Here is a 22,175-nt window from a genome sequence, read left to right on the forward strand (position 1 = left end):
GGGGTCTTGCTCTCCAAACAACTGTGGGAGACTTCAGACTTTGACAGAGATGTATTAGTATCCAGGTAGTGAAGGCAATATTAAGAGGCCAAGCAAAACATGGGCCTATTTGCCTGCCGAAACCGTGCCAGATTACTAAAGTATGACAGTATAGAATCCTAGGTGGGCAAGATGAAATATCGAGAACGGTGCAGGAAATAGAAAAAGTGGGCATTATAAGACCTGCACACAGCCCATATAACTCCCTCATATGGCCAGTGCGAAAGTCTGATGGCACGTGGAGAATGACAGTGGATTACAGGGAATTAAATAAGGTCACACCACCTATTCATGCAGCCATACCCAATATTGCTTCCCTAATGGACACATCAAATAGGGAGATAAAAACCTACTTGCAGTTAAAAAATCTTAATGAAGGGGGTGTTCAGAGCAGCCAATGGGCAGAACTGCAAGCCATGTGGATGGTTATAACCAAGGAACCTGGTGATGATTCTGAATATCTGTACAGATAGTTGGGCTGTGTACCAGGGGCTCACTATATGGATTACACAATGGGCCACCCAGGAATAGACTATCCATGCCCGACCAATCTGAGGCAAGGATATATGGTTAGACTTATGGAATACAGTCAGACACAGGACTGTGTGTCTACCATGTTTCTGGTCATCAACCCCTACAGTCACCAGGAAACGATGAAGCTGACATGCTGGCCCGAATTCAATGGATTGAGAATTCACCATCTGAGAACATTGCCCTCTGGTTACATCAGAAGCTATGGCATGCAGGGCAGAAGACAATGTGGGCAGCTGCTAAAGCATGGGGACTGCCCATACAGCTACCGGACACCATCCAGGCATGCTGGGATTGCACGGTTGCTCTAAGATGAGACCGAGATCATTGCCTGAAACAACAGCCCATCTTGCTAGAGGACACAACCCTCTCCAGCAGGTTGATTACACTGAGCCCATTCCTCAGTCTGAGGGAGTGAGATACGCCCTGACCTGTGTCCACGCTGCCAGTGGGCTACTGCAGGCCTATCCAGTACCAAAAGCAAATCAGGCACATACCATCAAGGCACTCACTAAACTGATGTCTGCCTACAGGACACCTCAAGTCATCCAGAGCAACCAAGGGACTCATTTTCCTGGTGCAACTAAAGCCATACAGTGCTGGGCAGAAGAAAATAACATTGAATGGTGATTCTACCTGCCATATAATCCAAAGGGGGCAGGCCTCGTTGAATGTTATAACAGTATTCTTAAGGCTGCCCTGAAGACAGACTCCCAGTCCCTGCAGGGGTGGACAAAAGACTGTATGAAACCTTGCAGGACCTGAATGAAAGACCCTGAGATGGCAGACCCAGTGCCCTGAGAATGTTGCAGACAACATGGGTCTTAGGATCCAAATTACAGGCACTGATCATCAGATAAGACCCCAGCTTTGTAATGGAAATAATATTCTGCTACCTGACCCCGAGAATTTAGATCCAGGTACCTGTAAAGACCTTGGAAGGTGAAGGTAGGACCAAAGTGGTGTGGCCTACTTGCACCCTGGGGGATATTATTGGAGGCTGAAGGCTCAGTATTATGTAGGTACATAGGTCTACTGATATTGTGGTCAACACTCCAATCTTCATCGCTAAAGGGACCTCCATCATGTCCCTGTGGCAGATCAGGACACCCCTTCTGGTGCCTGATACATTTATGCAGCATCAGACATCCATCCAGAAGGTGTGGTACAGGCAGCCAGGACATGCCCCAGTACAAGCTGAAGTGTTGACCCAAGATAGAAATACGGCCTGTATCTTGCCCTGGAGACCATACCTTCCCCTTCTGGTACCTCTGAAACATCTGTATCACTGCCTGTGAGTCTTTGAGCCTTCAGGATCACTGGAAGTAACAAAATGCCAACAGAGCGTTCCAGTGCTACTGTCATGTGCAACACCCAGTGATGGTCTGGAATATAGGACGGACCTGCACCTCATGACTGCATGCCTCCAGTAACATCACTGAGCACTGGCCCATAAAAGATTATGAATGTTCACCAATCATCACTCATCTTGAATCTTACCAACATGCATCAAGATGGAAACTGTATAAGTGTTGCAATATAATGGATCTCTGTATTAGGAAAAGCTTAGCCTTTAGTCAACCTGATCATCGGTTCATGGCGTGAAGGGGTGGAGTGCATGGGAACTGCTGAATTACAGCCTGAACCTCTGATTAATCACCCAAGGCAAGCCATGAGTCAGCCACAGGAGCACAGGTGAAGGCAATTCACCTTTGCTGCCAGAAGGGTTGGATCCTGGCTCCACCTCTCCTAGACCCATTTAAGAGCTGACTACCAGTGGGAAAGGATCTCTTTTGGAGATCCCTCCTCAGAGTTTTATAGTGAGCCCAGGACACAGGTAAGCATTCTGTCTATTATTTTTGTTATTATAACCAGCTTAGCCAAACTCTTTGATTTATTTCATATTTATAACATCTTTATATTCATTGATTATACACATTGTGACAAGAACTACCAATTTGATATTGTAGTTGAAATTAACATGTTCAGTCACTGTTCATGCCGTTATGTCATGGCTGAATTATCAGATCTTTTTAATTACTTTGTGACAAGAACTACTGGTTCAATATTGTAATTGAAGTATGTGAATGTGTGAATCACTGTTCATGCTGAAGGGGTGGAGTGTAGGGGAACTGTTACATCATGACACATACTGATGATTGAATACCTGCTGAAGGGGGTGGCTAGCCTGGAGGAAAGATCAGTTGCATGCAGTTTACTTGCCCTTTCCCTGTAACTGTAAGGGGTGGATCCAGGGTCCTGGGCTTATTTAAGGGTTAGCCTCTGAAGGAAGAATGTCTTTTGACAAATGTCACTTCCTGAGAAGGAGAGTCTTCAGCCAGAGAATCTCATCACCAGTTGAATTGGTCAACTTCTTTGTATAAATTATTATTGGTTTCCCAATGATACTTTGGTATCATGAAGAACTTCTAGAATCAGTTTTGCTGCTTTCTAGGACCACTACTACCACTATTAACTAGTAATAGCTAGTAACTAGGATGACTAGGAACACTACTAGTGCCCTCCCTAAGCTGGGCCACAAAGAGAATAGACTTCCCTGTGAGTAAACCTGACAGCACAATGAGCCCTCTGTTCCTCTCAGAAGGGAGTCTCTTATGACAACTACCCTGCTTTTATTCTTGGCAAAGGCAGTCTTAAGACACTGATGTATAAAACCCTCTGGAAGGACATTCTTCAGCATCCTCATTTACCTGTTTTTTTACAAATATTCATTGAGATACTTAAGCAATTCCTTTTAAAAGGACATTCATGGTTATCTTCCCTTCTTACCCATGCTGTTTCTGGTCTTTGTAGAAGTGCGCTTCAAAATCTCATGTACCTATGAAAAAGAATAATAGTGATATAACTTGAAAATTGTCTTTTAAAATTATCTTCCTCACAGAGGAGGCAATAGAATGAAACTTCAGGAATTAGTAACTTCTGTTGCAGTTACTAGTTAAAACTTAACAGCGATATAACAATTCATACTATTTGATTTTCTGACAGTAATGTAGAGGCTGTGTTTTGCTGTGTCACAGTCTTACAAAACCATTAGAAGTGTAAGGAGTTCAGGTATAATGAGCGTTTTAAACTACAGAAAAATCACAAAATAATCCAACTTTAAGAAAAAAAAAAATCAGATTTGGAGGTATAACATTAAGCTACATATTGAAGTAATCAGGATATATACTGTTATACACTGTATCTATGAAGCCAAAGTGCATATGGAAAACATAGTATGCTGGAGAGGAGTTGCATAGCATCCATAAAGAGAAATCCTGCCTTGATATCCCTCTGGAGACTAAACAGAACATCAGGAACAGGATAAAAGGTTTCTCATCAAAGACTACCAGAGCAAGTAAATTACTATAGGACTGTAGAGGAGACACTTTCACGGAAGAGGATCTGACTAAACAGCAGGAAGTAAGACTTAATGACAACTTTTAACAATAGTCTCGAGTCAGCAGTACATCCTTCCACAGTATCTACTCTCACCAAGCTATATGGACTACTGTGTAGCTTCAGCAGAGCATTTCTCACATATATATGCTTACACTCATATTACACTTAACTGCTTAGTGCTTTATAGGAAAAGAGAAATGAATAAAATGATGGTATTTCAAAGTAGTCAACACTATTAAATCTCATTCCGTGCAAGAAGTTACTTTTGCTTACTTACTATTCGACTGCGGGTAGCATTGTCAAAAAATGTGTCTTTATCTCTGATGTTATACCTGAAAAATGTTAAGAGAAAAAAAAATCAGGTATGTTTTCAGAATTGAATGAAACAATATACAAGATTTTGATTTAGAATGAACTCACAAACCACAGCAAGTAAGATAAAGAAATGTTTTAAGGAAATGAAGATGAAACTGCACGATATACTGTGCCCCATCATTCAGAATTCTACTGGGACTGCAGTAACAGTGGGCACAAAAGGTACATAAATATTAACTAAAGTAAAATGCCTTTCTTTTAAGGAGAATGTTTGTTGTTTAGACAAACTGACATTTCAGTCTTTATAAAATAGTCTCAACCCTATGCAATTGTGACATTCTAACTTGCCTAATCTATATATATGCTTACTATAGAATGTTTGTTGTTTAGACAAACTGACATTTCAGTCTTTATAAAATAGTCTCAACCCTATGCAATTGTGACATTCTAACTTGCCTAATCTATATATATGCTTATTATTCTTCTGCAGTCAATGTTTCACTTGCTTTAAAAATAACACTTCCACTGGAATCATTATTTGTTAAATTAGCCTTCCCAATTTATTCCCCTAATTCACTTTCGGTGTATTTTGCATTTATAAAAGTTGTCAAAGAGGACACAATAAATGATATGTTTTATTTTTCACTTAATTTGTTTTTTCACACATAAACCCAAGGAAAAACATGAGGAAAAAAAAAAAAAAAAGGGGGGGTTGGGGGGGTGAGATATATAACATCCAGATATATTATTCTGAGTGAAAGAGAAAGTGTCAAGAATTTCTTATCTTCATATTGCTAGCCAAACTTTAATTATGTAGTCACTCTGGATCAAAATAAACTCCTATTTATTTCCATGGAAGCTACAATAAATTAAAAAAGCACAGAGACACTATTTGATAGAATTAATTCTTAAATTCAAAATGCTATTTTTCAACATAGTCACTGCCATTAACTATGTATTTTTGCCAGCAATGAACAAGAGCCTGCATGCAGCACTTGTAAAAATCTATTTGGCTGCCCTGAACACATTTTCTGTTTCATGTTGCTGCTGCCTCTGCTGAAACACACTACTCATCATCTTCACTGTGCTGACATACACTGTTTCATCTTCATAAATGTTCAGCAAGTGTCAATGGATTTAATTTTTTCCGTAGGGAGGAATTCATTTTCACACTTCTGTTTCATACACACCTACACAACAGACAGTATTTTGTCAGACTGCACTGTCTGTCTTATGGCAACAAAATTTAATGGAATATTGTTGGGAAATTTCAACCTTTACTTCCATACCACTAATATCTGCTTCTGATTCTGTGGGCCAACATAATAATAATAATAGGAGGTATTACTCTTGGAAGAGGTCTCATACTACAATAAATCTTGCAAGAGGAAATATATTTCCAAATTTCTATATCTCATTTCTATTTATATCTAATATCTATTTCTTGTCTCAAAACAAGCAGTAATATTACTATTCTGTTAACCACAAATTTGTTGCTATGTTTCTACAGTTCATTATAAGAACATAGTTAATTTATTTTTGCACTGCTTTAAGTGCCTTACTTAGCAGGAAGAAGAACATTGACAAAATTCTTTTCAACTTAGATTTCTCTTAATCTTCTGAAACTGATGTCAGTGTTAATGCGCATTTTCATAGAAATCCCAGAAATGGTGCAATCTTAACAAATTTCTGCTTTTTGATTGAAAATCTCTTATGTCATTTGTCCTAGTTTTATTCATTGCTCTTTACAGTTTAAGGTACTCACAAATACATTTTTTCTCTGGAAAATGGATAAGACAGGCTTTTCATCCTGGTATCTTCTTGTGGCACTTGGGGTTGCAGAGGTTCAGACAACTTGCACCATATTTCACTTAACTTTTTGATTATTCCCTCTTCTTTTTTGATTTCGTACATCTGAGTAAGTAAAATGTCTCATATGAACATGACTTCCAAAAAAAACCCACTAAAATGAAAAACCCACCATATATAATAACCCACATATATAATTCTATATTTAAAATAAGCACCTTAACATAAATTCTAATGTAAGAGCAAGCACCTGAATCTGCTAAGGTTTCAGTTCCAGGGACACAAGCTTCTTGCAGAAGAAAAGTGATAGCACAAGAAAAGCTCTTACTAACTCTTCTCAGCTAGAAGCTGCAAGGGTATGATAGAAAGATAGTGCAATGATTTTGACTTTGTAACTGCAACTGGAAATAGAGGGGGACAAAGCAAGAAAGAATTTTAATCACTGTCAATGATACTACCAAGAATAAATGTTATTTTTGGATAATAATTGCTAGTTTTGTCTAATGGCTGTATAATAAACAAATATTAAGATGTTATAATTACAAAATACACAAGAGAGTTTAGCAAAGCAGATTATGATAACAAAAAGAAAACAGAAAGCTCACCCCTATCCTGGGCTCACTTGCAAAACTCCAGCAGAGCAGATCTCAGAAGAGATCCCTCCCCACTGGTAGCTAGCTCTTCAATAGGTCTAGGAGGGGTGGAGCCAGGCAGCACAGGTGAATTGCCTTCACCTGTTCTTCTCTGTCTGACTCAGTGCTTGCCTCAGGTGATCAACCAGAGGTTCAGGCCGTGACTCAGTAGTTCTCATACATAGCACCCACATACACCTACCATTGAAAGTGAGGATGCCTGGCTTGTGGCTTTATGGCAATTCCTTAATTAAGCATCTTAAGTCTCCATAATGTTTAGATCATCTGATCCCCTACCTTCAGCACATTCTCAAGTTTTTTCAAGGACTGCAGTTAGGTTCCTTGGAAACTTAGACATTCTTTAACTTACAGGATTTTGGAGAATTTATGTTCTTGTTTGAAGTTGTTACGCATCTAATAATATTTGGTGCATCTAATTTGCTCCAGTGTGGTGAATTCTCATTCATCAAAAGTAACAGTTGTAACAGTTCAGTCCTGTACAGAAGTTACACATGTAGCTGAATTTTCTCAGCATCAGAATGTCATTTGTCCTGAAAGATGTTTTAAAATTGAATGTTTCAGAGTAGTTCTTTGCAACCAACTTATTATGTTTAAAGATGAATACTTTCCACTGAAAATCCTTTATTTATGATTTTACTTGTTTGGATAAATAAAAATAACATCACAGAAAAAAATTTTGTGCTTTTAAAATAAAAGAAAGAAATGCATTTTTCTTTTGTTGTTAATGGCTGATTTTTTGTTTTTTCATTTTTTATTGCTAAATCTTTGAAATACAAGGTTTCAGTTTTTCAAAGCAGGTCTTTTCCCACTGACTGTCATCTCCTGACTGTCTTTGCAAAAATTTTAAGACAGTAACAGAATTTTCATGCCATGCTTGCTCTATTTAGCTGGTAATATTCAATTTCTGCAACTGAGAAAAAAACAAGTATAAAAGCAGAAAGGACAACTTATAGTAGCTGTCCAAAGCCTATTCATTTTCAGAGGCTGACTATAAGTAAACTGTTGAGGGAGACTGTGTTTAATCTTACTCTTACAATAAAGAATATGCAAGACTAGCTTGGCCAAATCCCTGACAGAGACGGACAGTAGTTCTCTAAGGTGTGGGCATCTTTTACTGGGTGAGAACAACTGTTAAGTAAAAACCGAAACACTACAGACATGCCTTCACTATCGTAACATACTGCACCTCACCTTTGAAGAAAGTTCCTTGACAAAATTCTGAATAGCTACTGCCTTCTAAACTGCAAATCCCTCCTCAAAACTCTCCTCTGTTGTCACTCTACAGAACATGGTCTACCAGCGAGCTGCCTCTGGGGCCTTTGAAATCCGCTCAGAAATTCCCATCTTAAATTCAACTCTGAAAACTAAATCATCCCAAAATAGTAAAATGAAAGAATAAGTATTACATGTCATTTGGAGTGATTTAGAATAGTGTACCTCTAAGAGCTTCAAAACGTTTGTGTTTCTGATCATTCTTCCTCCAGACATAAAAACTAGTTTTTATAAAATGGAAGATATTTACCTTTTTAGTGGGCATTTTTATTTTAAGGAGTTCCGCTTCTCGGCTAAGTACTTGCCAAGTTGCATGAATGCGAACAAAGTTCAGTCCTTGGCTCTTATTCTGAAATATGTAGTGAGAATAACAAATTTCAATATTATCGAACAGAATACAGTAATCGGGTTTCAAGATGGCCTATCTAACTAAATCTTGCAACAAAGAGCAATCATAGTGAATAACCAACTTCCATTACAACAAGGATTAAATGTGACTTTCTCTTTAAAAGCCAAACCATCTAATGCGTGGGTGTCCAACCATTTGGCTTGCTAGGTCCACCATGAAAGAAGAGGAACTGTCTTTGACCACAGGTAAAATATATAACATAGTTAATGTATATAAGTAAAAATGTTTATTATGTATATTTTAATTAAAACATTAGAAAGTGAGCAACACATAGAACTACTGAGACATCCGACATTTTTGTGAAACTAATGCATCAGTATTGTTGCAGTGCAAGTGACTGCAATTCTTATTGCTCATCAGAGATTTTTGAAGAAATTTTTTTCTTCCTGTACATCCTTGAAAATAGTTGTTCACAAATGTATATACTGAAAAAAGTTGTAATGATGAAATGAGTAAGGTGTGACTGTGAAGCGAGGGATTTTTTTCTCTGTTGACATAGGTATCTGGTAAAGTATGATAGAAGTATAATAGGGAGACAAAATAAAATTTTTTGAGTTGAATATCTAATTGCAACTCTATACATTCACTTTGAAAATTTACAGGCAATATATGTCAACTGAGAGAGGAGTTGCAAATATACAGAAAAATTATTATTTTGGCAATCTTGAAACCTGTTGTCAAAACCATTCATCAAAACAGAAAGCGAGACATTTTTTTTTGCTGTTCACAAGACTGTGTTTAATCAATATATCAAAATACATAAAAACTATTTGTCATAACTTGAGTTAACAGTGCACATTCTGTGTCCTGGTTTCTCTCCAGTCACTCCCAGTTGCCCACCAATGGTTTGGTTGTTGCTGAGGGACAGGTGCATGCTCAGAGTATATTCAGGACATGCCAGGCTTCTTGGTAAGGAAGAGGCACTGCCATGACAGGGGGTTGGCCGCAGTACAAGGTGTCCCATGGGCTGCAGGTTGGGCATGTCTGATCTTTGGCTCTAAAAGCCAAATCTTCTAGTGCTCTGAAAGACATAAAACTGCCTGCCTACTCTGCAACTGTATGTGCACCACAAAGACGCAAGGTTTTGGGAATCATCTGGATTTGGGTATCATCTGAACCAGAAATCCTATATCACCAGAAATCCTATGGCTATAGATTCCATACACAAGATATTTTGAAAGTTACATGGTTTCATTAGAGTACTTTTGTGCCCATCTGAACAAGCAAAGACGAAACATTTCTTCTGCTCTGCACTTGACTCCAAGCAAATTGTTCTTGTCCTACTATTTCTTGTACTCCTAATCAGACAATGAGTTGATCTTGTTCATTAAATCACAAAACCTGTTCCAAATCACTGTTTCAATGCTCCATCACACTTACCATACACAAGATCTTCCACATGTTAGTATGGGACTTTGTATGCTCAAGTTTTAGCCATTGCTACTTGTCCTATTGCTACACACCACTAAGAAGATCTTGGCCTCATCCATCTGTCTCCCACCTCCTTTTTGGTGTTTATAAACATTTCTCACATCCCCTCTCAGTCTTTTTTTCCCAGGCTGAATAGACCCATGTTACTCAGCCTTTCCTTGTAAGGGAGATGCTCAGGGCCTTAATCATCTTTTGGCCTTCCACTGGACTCCTTCTACGAGACCTTCGTATTTTTTGAAATGGGAAGTCCAGAATTGGACACAGTGGTCTGAACATGTCCTCACCAGGAGAGAGTAGAGGGGTAGGATACCCTCCCTTGACCTGCTGGCCATGCTCTTTTTAATGCACCCCAGGATATAATTGGCCTGCTTGGCCAGAAAAACTCACTGTTAGCTCATGGCCAATCCACTGCCTACCAGGACCCCCCAGAACTTTCTCTGCAAAGCTCCTCTCCTGCAAGTCATCCACTAACCCATACTGATGGATGCAGTTATTCCTCACCAGGGGCAAGACTCTACACCTGCTCTTGTCAAACATCGCTAGGTTCCTCTCTGCCCAAATCTCCAATCTATCCAGGTCTTGTTGAAAGGTAGCACAGCCATCAGGTGTGTCAGACAATCCTCCCATCTTCGTATCATCAGCAACTTGCTGAGGGTAGACTCTACCCCTTCATCCAGATTGTTGATGAAGATGCTGAACAAAACTGGACCCAGAACTGACTCTTTGGGCAATACCCTAATACCTAATACAGGCCAGCAACCATACTCTACACCATTGATGACAATCCTCCTAGCTCTGTTAGTCAGCTAGTTCTCAATCCACCTCAGCAGTCACTCATTTATTCCACATTATCTAAGTTTCATAACATGGATGTTGTGGCAGACATTGTCAAACACGTTCCTGAAGTCAAAGTACACAACATGCATTATTCTCCTCTCATCTCTCAACTGATGATGACATCATAGAAGGCTACAGGATTGATCAAATATGATTTCCACTTGATGAATCCATGTTGGCTACTCCTGATTACCTTATTTAATTCCAATATCTTGGGGATAGCATCCAGAATAAGCTGTTTCATCACCATCTCTGGCACAGAGGCTGACTGGCCTGTAGTTTCTCAGCTCATCCTTCTTGCCCTCTTTGAAGGCTGGTGTGACATTGGCTGTCCTTCATTCTTCAGGCACCTCTCCCGTTTTCCATGACCTTCCAAAGATGATAGAGTGTGGTTTGGCAATCACTTCTGCCAGCTCCCTCAGCACTCGTGGCTGCATCCTATATGGGCCCTTGGATCTTTGTGCCTTGAGTTTGCCTATAGATAATCTTTGTCCGGATCTTCCTTGATCAAGGGGAAGTCTTCCTTTCCCCAAATTTTCTCCCTTTACAGGGTTTGGAATTCCTGAGGGGCAGTCTTGCACAAAAGGCTGAAGCAAAAAAGGCATTCAGTGACTGCCTTCTAATTGTCTTCTCTTACCAGAGCAGCCAACTCATTCCGCAACTGGCCCACATTTTCCCTAGTCTTCCTTTTACTGTCGATATACTTACTTAAATAAACCTTTCTTGCTGATTTTGACCTCCCTCACCAGATTTAATTCGAAGTGGGCCTTGGCCTTCCTTGTGGTATGCCCTGACAAATTTCTTATGTTCCTCCCAGCCAGACCCTTTTTCCACATTCCATTGGCTTTCTTCTTCTAATTGAGTTTTTCCGTTTGCTCTTTGCCTATCCACGCGGGTCTCCTGACACCTTTGCTTCATTTCTTGCTCTTAGGTATGCATCTATCTTGAGTTTGGAAGAAGCGGTGCTTCAATGTCAACCAACTCTCTCGGACCCCTTTAGTATCTAGTGCTCTAAACCACAGCATACCTCCAAATATGCAAGTTGAAAAGGTCAACATTTGTTCTCCTGAACTCTAGGGTTGTAATTGTACTTACTGCCTTGTTTCTTCCATGCAGGATCCTAAATTCCACTATCTCATGGTTGCTACATCCAAGGCTGTCCTCAACATTCACATCCCCAACTAATCTTTTCTTGTCAGCGTTCCAGTCATGCATTTTAAAACTACTTATTAGTCTTTTCTGATACTTAAAATAATACAACAGTACCAAAATCAGATTTACATTATAGTCAAATCTTTTTATGAAACAATGGGAATGAAGAATTAATTACAAAGAGAATAATAAATTAGTATTAAATAGACACAATGTTAAAGAGAATTACTAATCAATTTAACATAAACTACAGCTAATTGGTAGTAGAATGAACAGCTGTCTTTCATAAAACCAGTCAGCAGTTCTTCATGATAACTTGTATCTGTCCTGCCAGGAAGTGATTCTGGTGATTCTAATAGAGCATTATGAAGGAAGATGTGGAAATTATCAACAAATCACACTTGGACCATGGAACATCTTTTTCTGTGAAGAAGCTTGCTATTTGGTGACATTGCATGACACAACTCCTATACATAAGCATATATTTTCCATGAAACCACTTGTGATCTGTGGCTCACAGGTGGAAAATAAACTAGAGTCCTTTGTGGTGATAGCTGTGACCTACACTGTCACCATGGTGTTTTCAAATACCTAGTGCAACAGATCCATTTAAAATTAAGTCCAGTCCTCTAGTGAGCAAAATTAGCTAAGTGAAAACAAGCTTTGCCAAGTCTGTGGCAAAGTTGAGCTGTTTCTTAAAGACAGCATTTTAAAATAAGAGGGTGCAAGAGAAGAACAAGCTCTGTACAGAAATTGTTGAGAAATGAGCTGTTACAATGTACTAAGTTCTCACGTATGTGGATCAGCAGATGCCTTGGGCTTTTTGACTTTGCATAATCAACCTGTGGCTGATTATAACTGATAAACAAGAGAAAAGGATGATGGACTGCCTTCACGTAGATCAAAGAAAGATACACTGAGGAATGGCAGGATTGATACAGGTATTGGAGCTGGATGTGAAATCATAACCATAGAATCTGAAATCCTATGCTTTTCACTCATTTGGAAGGGATTAGAGGAAAATAACTGTTGTTAGAACTTGCACTTCAGAAGTGTCAGATTGGAGTATATATATCATAAATACTGCTGTATATTAGATACTAAATATTTTATACATATTTTAATACATTACAATTTACAATTTACATTTTGTATACTGTGATATGTGATATATTACAGAATGAAAAAAAATACAATCATATATACTATATACTATAATATTATGAACTGTGGTATATATGTTGTTCACTAGATAAGTTTATATTTATCTATATACATGTACTCTGTACATGTAGTATATGCACAGGCATATTGATTGAAATTCTTCTGTCTCACAGAAAAAATGATATTATTTCCTATTTTTCTCCACCAACATAAACAAAATAGGCTGTGGGCTGTGTCCTGTCAGAAGCATGAAGGATAGAGCAGAGAGCACGGCTGATGGCAGGAATGCACTTGGCACCGCCGGAGCAGACATGCTGTAGGGGAAGCAATATGGCCGTCATCACAGAGCCCGCTGGCGCTAACCCATCAGCCACCACTTCTTCGTGAGCCAGGGGCACTGGGGACCAGGCAGCCTCTATACCCACAACCCCTCCAAGGATTCCGCGCAGGAAGAGAAATGCGGGCAGTAGCTCAGATGAAACAGTAAAGTCCGATTTGTCAGTACTGGGGCCCACCTTGTTTAATGTTTTTATTCATAGAATCATAGAATCACAGAATCGCAAGGTTGGAAATGACCTGCAAGATCATCTAGTCCAACCACCATCCCATTCCCAGTACCACAGGCTACTAAACCATGTCTCGTATCTCCTCATCCAGGCGTCTCTTGAACACTGACAGGGACGGTGACTCCACCACCTCCCTGGGCAGGCCATTCCAGTGCCCGACCACTCTCTGAGAGAAAAACTTTCTCCTAATGTTCAACATAAACCTCCTCTGGAACAACTTCTGGCCATTTCCTCGCGTCCTACTATTTGCCTGGGAGAAGAGGCCAGACCCTTTTTCATCACAACCTCCCTTCAGGAAGTTGTAGAGTGCAATGAGGTCTCCCCTGAGCCTCCTCTTCTCCAGACTAAACAACCCCAGCTCCCTCAGCCGCTCCTCATAAAGCTTGTGCTCCAAACCATTTTCATTACCCTTCTCTGGACACGCTCCAGGGCCTCAATGTCTTTCTTGTAGTGAGAGGCCCAAAACTGAACACAGTAATTGAGGTGCGGCCTCACCAGTGCTGAGTGCAGGGGACTATTACCACCATGCTCCAGCTGGCCACACTATTTCTAATGCAGGCCAGGATGCTGTTGGCCCTCTTGGCCACATGGGCACACTGTCAGCGCGTGCTCAACCAACATGTTTAGCCGAGCATCAACCAACACCTCCAGGTCCCTTTCCTCTTCACAGTCATCCAACCACTCAGCTGCGCTGCGTGGAGTTGTTGTGCCCAAAGTGCAGGACCCAACACTTGGCCTTGTTAAACCTCATCCCATTCACCTCAGCCCAGTGATCCAGCCTATCCAGATCCCTCTGAAGGGTCTCCCTACCCTCAGGCAGATCGATACCACCTCTGAGCTTGATGTCATCTGCAAACTTACTCAGGGCACACTCAATCCCTTCATCTAAGTCATCAGTGAAGATATTAAACAGGATTGTGTCCCCCAGTACCTACCCCTGGGGGACACAACTTGAAACAGGTAGCCAGCTAGACTTAACTCCATTGACCACCACCTGTTGAGCACGGCCCTCCAGCCTGTTCCTTATCCAACGGAGGGTAAAACTGTCCAAGCCACTGGCAGCCATTTTCCTCAAAAGGATAGTGAGAGAGACCATGTCAGAGGCTTTGCTGAAGTCTAGGTTGACTACATCAACAGCCTTTCCCTCATCTACCAGTCTGGTCACCCAGTCGTAAAAAGAGATGAGGTTGGTCAAACATGACCTGCCATGCTGGCTGGGCCTGATCCCGTGGACATCACGCACAAGCCGTGTGATCTCTCCCAGGAGGATTTGTTCCAAGACCTTCCCTGGCACTGATGTCAGGCTGACAGGCCTGTAGTTTCCCGGATCCTCCTTACGGCCCTTCTTGTAGATGGCAGTCACATCAGCAAGCCCCCAATCCTCTGGAACCTCTCTAGTCAACCAGGAGCACTGGTAGATAGCCAGAGCGGCTTAGCAATCACCCCCGCCAACTCCCTCAGCACCCTAGGATGAAGCCCGTCCAGTCCCATAGACTTGTGACTGCCCAAGTGGAGGAGGAGCTCCCTAATGGTCTCCATCTCAATCTCCGGGGGGACATTCTGCGTATCAGCCCGGATATCCAGATCAGGGCACAAAGTGCCCTGAAAATAACTGGTCTGATTATTAAAGGCAGATGTAAAGAAGGCATTGAGGACCTCAGCCTTCTCCTTGTCATCCGTGGTCACATTCCCCTGCATCAATTTCACTGCATCAATTAAAGGATAGAGATTATCCTTGGTTCTTCTCTTGCCATTGATATATTTGTAAAAGGATTTCTTATTCTCCTTTACTGCAGTGGCCAATCAAAGCTCAAGATGGGCTTTCACCTTCCAGACTTCCTCCCTGCATACCTTAGCAACTTCCTTGTAATCTCCCCTTGTAGCCTGTCCCTTCTTCCAGAGGACATAGACTCTCTTTTTCTTCCTGAGTCTTGACAGTAATTTCCGGCTCATCCACACCGGTCTTCTCCCCCTATGGCTCGCCTTACGGTATTCATGGTCGCTCTGCCCTAGACAGTCTCCAACCTTTGCATCACCTACCAGTCCTTCTCTGTCAGCAAAGAGCGGGTCAAGCAGGGCACCATCCCTGGTAGACTCTCGTACCAGCTGTGTAAAGAAACTATCTTCCACACACTCTAGAAACCTCTTGGACTGCTTCCTTTGAGCCATATTATATTTCCAACATATATCAGGAAATATAATATATATAATATATATAATATAATAATATATAATATATAATTAATACATATATAATATAATATATATAATATAATTATAATTATAAATACAATAATATTGATGACCTAGATGTGGGAACTGAGTATACACTCAGTAAGTTTGCAGATGACACCAAGCTGGGAGGTAGTGTCGGTCTGCCTGAGAGTTGGGAGGCCCGTTAGAGGGATCTGGATAGGCTGGATCACTGGGCCGAAGTTAATGGGATGAGGTTCAATAAGGCCCAGTGCCTGGTCCTGAACTTTGGCCACAATAACCCTATGCAGCGATATAGGCCTGGGGCTGAGTGGGGATGACTGTGAAGAGGAAAGGGACCTGGAGGTGTTGGTTGATGCTCGGCTAAACATGAGCCGACAGTGTGCTCAGGTGGCCAAGAGCCATGGCGGCCTGCATTAGAAATAGTGTAGCCAGCAGGAGCAGGGAAGTGATCATCCCCCTGTATTCAGCACTGGTGAGGCCACTCCTTGAGTACTGTGTTCAGTTTTGGGCCCCTCACTACAAGAAAGACATCAGGGCCCTGGAATGTGTCCAGAGGAGGGCAACAAATCTGGTGAGAGGTCTGGAACACAAGTCTTATGAGGAATGGCTAAGGGAGCTGGGATTGTTCAGTCTGGAGAAGAGGAGGCTCAGGGGAGACCTCACTGCACTCTACAACTTCCTGAAGGGAGGTTGTGATGAAAAAGGGTCTGGCCTCTTCTCCCAGGCAAATAGTAGGACGCGAGGAAATGGCCAGAAGTTGTTCCAGAGGAGGTTTATGTTGAACATTAGGAGAAAGTTTTTCTCTCAGAGAGTGGTCGGGCACTGGAATGGCCTGCCCAGGGAGGTGGTGGAGTCACCGTCCCTGTCAGTGTTCAAGAGACGCCTGGATGAGGAGATACGAGATAAGGTTTAGTAGCTTGTGGGTAGTAATGGTGGTAGGAGGATGGTTGGACTAGATGATCTTGTAGGTTCTTTCGAACCTTGTGATTCCATATGAAAATAAATTTGTTCCTTCTTGCTGCCCTTCTAGCTGTTCTGGTCAATGAAACACAGAATTTTCAGACCTAGACTGCCTTTTAATTTGCTTTCATACAGAACAAAAACTCTGAATGAAGTACAGTCATCTTCTCATCTTTGTCTTGTATAGCAACAACATAAAATACACAATATTAATTTATATTAATGTATATATTTGTAATAGCAACATATTAAAACCAGGGAACAGTTCCCTGCAGTGCTGTAGGGAAATTTGTGCCCACACAAATTTCCAATGTCTATTGGAAAGGAGTTGCATAAGATCTCTTTTGTTTCCTTCACATAAGGTATGAAAACAAGACTAAGAAGAATGTCTCCAATTAATAAGAGTTCAAATGATACATACTCAGTCAGCAAGCATATGGAAGGGATTGCTTATTTGGTAGCAGAAATTCTTATAGGGCTGCTTGTTACTACAGACAAAACAGGCAGTTGTCTGAGGATAGTGAAGTCCCATTCTCCCTACTACCAAATCTCCCAAACTGAGGATTTCTTTTTCTGCCTAAGAACAAGTTGAGACACACTAGGCAGCAGGAGGAGCCACTGGAGGAGTCTTCATCCAGAAACTGTAAGTTTCTTCCTCACCCCAATAAGCAGCAGTATGGTTTCTGTCCCTTAAAAGGTCAGAAAAGCAGCAAATCGTAGGACCCAAATCCCCAAACTATCTTATATTTAACTACATTACTTCTGTGAAACAGCTATTCAGTCTGCACTAGTCTAAACAGTTTGCAGAAATTATCACCATTTCAGCCTCCAGATTTCCTCCAGGGGCTCTTTGGTGACTGCAGTATAATTGGTGATGAGCTGCATCCCTCAGGGCTTCTGCATCGCTCTTCCAGTTGTCTCCACAGATTTAATTTATTGATTAAAATTTCTGCTACAAACAAGACTACCAACAATTTAAAAATCTTTTCGTGGGTCAACATGTGAACAAACCAAGCTGATTCTGTTAGTTGTCATACCTTTCCCCACAACTGTCACATTCTCCCCTGCTGTGTTCCAGTGAAGAAAAATGAACCATGTCTGCTGTCTTCTTATCTCTATAGTAGTTTGCAGAAAATAGAAATAGCTTCTCCAGCAGGTGGCAGAACTCAGCACAGTACACTTAGAAAAAAAGGGATCGTAAGCTTGGGAGGCTATTGCCATTTTTACCAGGCAAGTCTATAATGGCAAATATGGGTAAAATAGGGATGTTTCTTGCTCAACTTTCATTGTAAATATCACCGAATTGTACAGTTCAAATCTACTATCATCTGAAATTCTAGATTTTAATGCCTCTTTTTCTGAAACCATAGATAATTTGCAAGATTTGTTACTTCTGGCCCAAGAGCTCCAGAAACATAACTGAATGGTGTATAAACTCACTTCAAAGTATCCTTTCGGTTTTATCTAAGACCTTTGGAAGCCATTTTGACTAAAGTAACTAGGAGCTCAGCATTAAGTGTCTGGATGTTAATTAAAATACATGGAGTAATTCTGTCTGCCTAGTAGTCTATTTAGGTGACAACACAATAATTAAAAAACAGGACTCATAATGCAAGCTTCTCAACTTTGACAAAACAGTCAACCTAGACAATTGTTACCATCAATCATTATTTTAACAGTATTTGAACCACATCCAACACCCATGAAGCTACTCCAAAATCCTCTCTAAAACTGAAATAAAATTTCTCCTTAAACAGATAATCATTTTGACTCTATTTTCATCATGGAATCACATAATGATAGAATGGCCTGTGTTGAAAAGACCACAATGATTACCTAGTTTCAAGCTCCCTACTACATGCAGAATTGTCGACCACTAGACCAGGTTGACCAGGGCCACATTCAACCCGGCCTTGAATGCCTCTGGGGGTGGAGCATTCACACCCTCTCTGGGCAACCTGTTTCAGTGCATCACCACCCTCTGAGTGAAAAGCGTCCTCCTAATATCTAACCTAAATCTCTCCTGTCTGATTAAAACCATCCCCCTTGTTCTATCACTATCTACCCTTGTAAACAGCCATTCCCCCTCTTGTTTATATGCTCCCTTCATGTATTGTAAGGCCACAATCAGGTCTTCCTGGAGCCTTCTCTGTCCAAGCTAAACAAGCCCAGTTCCTTCAGCCTCTCCTCATCTCTATTTTACTATCGCTGCAGACCTTGCATCTGTTCAAAATCGATTCTATAATAGCTGTGTATTACATTTCAGCCCCATAGAAGAGCTAAACATGTTTTCTCTAATTAATGCTTAAGTAACAAGAGAAGTTGAAAAATACCAATCAAATATTTATGTAATGGGGATATGAAGTGTTCCACTAAGTATTGCCATTCTCTTGTTCGGAGTGAGAGAGATGAAGAGAGAGTGAACGAAACGTCCAAGTACTTAGGCCACAAAGGACTTCACTCTTCTTCCAATATTACACCATTCTGCATGTTACTTTCTTGGCTTCATAAAGCATTCATTAATATGAATAAACATCCTAGAGTCATCAACTTTTTCTACTTTCTTAAAATTAATGTATCTTATTGCTAAGCTTCCCTCTGCACTTCAGATGAAGGTATGTTCTGAAATAACTTGAATATTTGTATTAAGTGCCTGCAAGATTCTTCATAGATGCTAAGGGCTTTTCTTGGAATTACCTGTAAATCACATTGAAAAAATATGTAAAATAGTATCATTTTTCTAATTATATCCAAATTAAGAAATACCACTATAATTAAAATCTGAAATGTTTTGTACTGAAAAATATTTTGTCAAGGAAAAAACGATCTATTGAAATAAAAGTATTGGACAGTTAAATTCCACTTTTCCCACTGAAAGATATTGACACTAAAATAAATTACATTATGACATAACTATGGTAATCAATAATGTAACAGACCCAAGAAAACAACTTGCAATGCAGAAACACAGGTGGGACTACTCAACAGAAGCATGCTCTACTTGGACTACAATTTACCATGATATGATTTTGGTTACTATTTTCTTCCACCACTGACAGGAGGCAAGAGATAAAAGCCTTGTGCCAGAGAGGGAGTATCTTAGTGGGACAAAACAACTGCAGCACTATAATTTTTATTTTAGCCCAGGTGGGGTTTTGGATTTTATGGTTAAATATTTTGAAGATTTTTTTTTTTTTTTTTTTTTTAAATGAAGCCTTAAAAACATGTGTTGGAATACTAAGTAGAAAAACCTAAACACCATCAGCACTACTCTAGTCAATAGTGCTACATAAGCTGATACATTGAGTACTTTCTCAAGGACTTCCTTGGCTTGAACTGTGATGTAGCCAGCATCATTTAATGAGATATTTTGAATACACTAGCTCAAAAATTCCAGTTAGATAAGCTTCTTGAAGGATAATCTATACTTGATTTTAAAACTGTTGTCATGTTATTGTTAAAAGATGCTCTCATCTTGTAAAAGCCACTTAGAAAACTATGTTTCATTTCCCCTGTGCTTGAAAATGATGCACTTTGTCAGAATGCTGTTAGTGTTTTTTCGTTCTATTCGTGCTATACTTTTGCAATGCCTAATACAGACTGAATAAAGTACATTTTACTTTGCCGTCATTAAGGGAGGGGAAGGGAAAAGGGAAGGGGAAGGGAAAAGGAAAATCAAACCCCAGAACTTCCTGCAGTGTCAATAGTATTTATTGTCATTCCTGAGAACTCAAGTGGAATATTCAAGGTGGCCTTGAGGTGGCCTTTAGGTGACCTTACCATTATACTATTTTTTACATATCTAATGCAGAGGTTGACCTGTGTCACTGCCTGTTAAATAGAGTTTATTTGGAGGTGATTCTCATATCTTTGGCAGCTAACTTGCAAGGATAAATGTTACCTGTTGACTTTTCCTCTAAAATTTATGAAGATGAACCAAAGAATTTGGATTCTGACACAAGTATATTGGAAAAATATTTTTACTGTGATTTTAACTGTGTTTTACTTCTGAAGGAGAAGAAGAAAATCCTGCAAATGCTTAACACTGCAGATTAGCATTAAGTATTTGCAGGTGGAGTCACTGATACAGTACTGTGAGATAGAAGCTAGTAGATTCTGCAGACACACACAAGAGTCAACACAAGATTTCCTTTATCTTCCTTTACCTTCATAATACCAAATGGATCAGTCACATACAGAAATATTATTTTCACTCATACAAAGTATGCAAAACAGTAGTTCCTTGCTGCTAACCTGCTGTCAGCTGATCTGAATAGGGAGCTTCCTCTTCTGTTCTACTCTTCTACCAAATGTCAATTCCACATAGCACTAAGTTATGGTAATTATACTGTTTTTCTGAGCACATGCTATACTGGACTTAGGATTGAAGAGACTAAAGAGCCAACTAAAGAGCTCCTTAAACTGGGTCTGTTAGTTGTGGACCCTTGTGGATCATTCTATGTACTCGGTGTCATGTTAGATGGGGAAAAATTTGGAACACACCTTCAGGTTCTTTGCCTTCATTGTGCACTTTACTTGTACATGCAAAATAATAACTGAATTTAAAACAAAACAAAACAAACGAGAATGTTATATTACAAGGCAGAACAAAGTTTCTCTTTGGAGAGAACAACAGTAAAAAGTGGTAGAAAATTATAAGGAATTTGAAAACTAGACATGTATTGCTTAATTGATTTAATAATTAGGTCCATGGTTCCCCCCACTCCATCAGTCATGAAATTGGGCTGAATCAGCCCATAAATCACTGACATGTGGGCACAGGCCACTTTTTGGCTTTTAGAACAAATCTTTCTCTGCTCTCAGAGAGCATTAGAAAGCTTATCAGGACTGCAGGTAGCTGTACTGAAAACAAGGCCTTGAAGTCCAGGAAGACTGCCAAACTGCCAATATTCTGGGATATTTGTAAACATTTTGGGTGCTGCTAGCTTGCTTCTTTGTTTAAAAAAAAAAAAAAAAGCTTTGTCTTGTAAAACTGTTCTTCAATATAAGTATATAAGTATACAGAATCAATTGCCCAGGGAGGTCGTGGAGTCTCCTTCTCTGGAGATGTTCAAGACCTGCCTGGATGCCTACCTGTGCAACTTGGTGTAGGGAACCTGCTTTGGCAGGGGGGCTAGACTCGATAATCTTTGGAGGTCCCTTCCAACCCCTACAGTTCTGTGATTCTGTGGTTCTGTGAAAACACTAATGGAAGTACCTAACTGGTATATGCATACAATGTGGCATACAACTCCAGAGGGAGTTGCTAATTCTACAGAACTTATATTTTTTTAACAGTTTCCCAATCTCTCCTTTGAATCCTTTATGCATTTTTTGAATGCTCATCATTAATCTCCCTGAATGTATGCTTCATCATTTCACTCAGTGTCTATACTTACCATATTTTGAGGAAGCCTT

The 22,175-nt window shown here is 40.2% G+C and overlaps 1 protein-coding gene across 1 annotated transcript in view; it reads right to left on the reverse strand.

Moving 5' to 3' along the window:
* The window catches only part of ANO2 (anoctamin 2), a 170,494-nt gene that overhangs the window by 140,741 nt on the left and 7,578 nt on the right, over positions 1-22,175 (reverse strand). The window contains exons 3-6 of the mRNA XM_042835091.1: positions 8,272-8,370; positions 6,053-6,201; positions 4,250-4,304; positions 3,361-3,409 (exon numbers count right to left, since the gene is read on the reverse strand). Coding sequence (XP_042691025.1) covers positions 3,361-3,409; positions 4,250-4,304; positions 6,053-6,201; positions 8,272-8,370 — 352 coding nt within the window. The remainder of the gene's footprint in view (positions 1-3,360; positions 3,410-4,249; positions 4,305-6,052; positions 6,202-8,271; positions 8,371-22,175) is intronic.

Source organism: Centrocercus urophasianus, unplaced genomic scaffold (genome assembly GCF_019232065.1).
Source record: "Centrocercus urophasianus isolate 14NV4802_14NV808 unplaced genomic scaffold, USGS_Curo_1.0 seq_5, whole genome shotgun sequence".
Taxonomy (NCBI): Eukaryota; Metazoa; Chordata; class Aves; order Galliformes; family Phasianidae; genus Centrocercus; species Centrocercus urophasianus.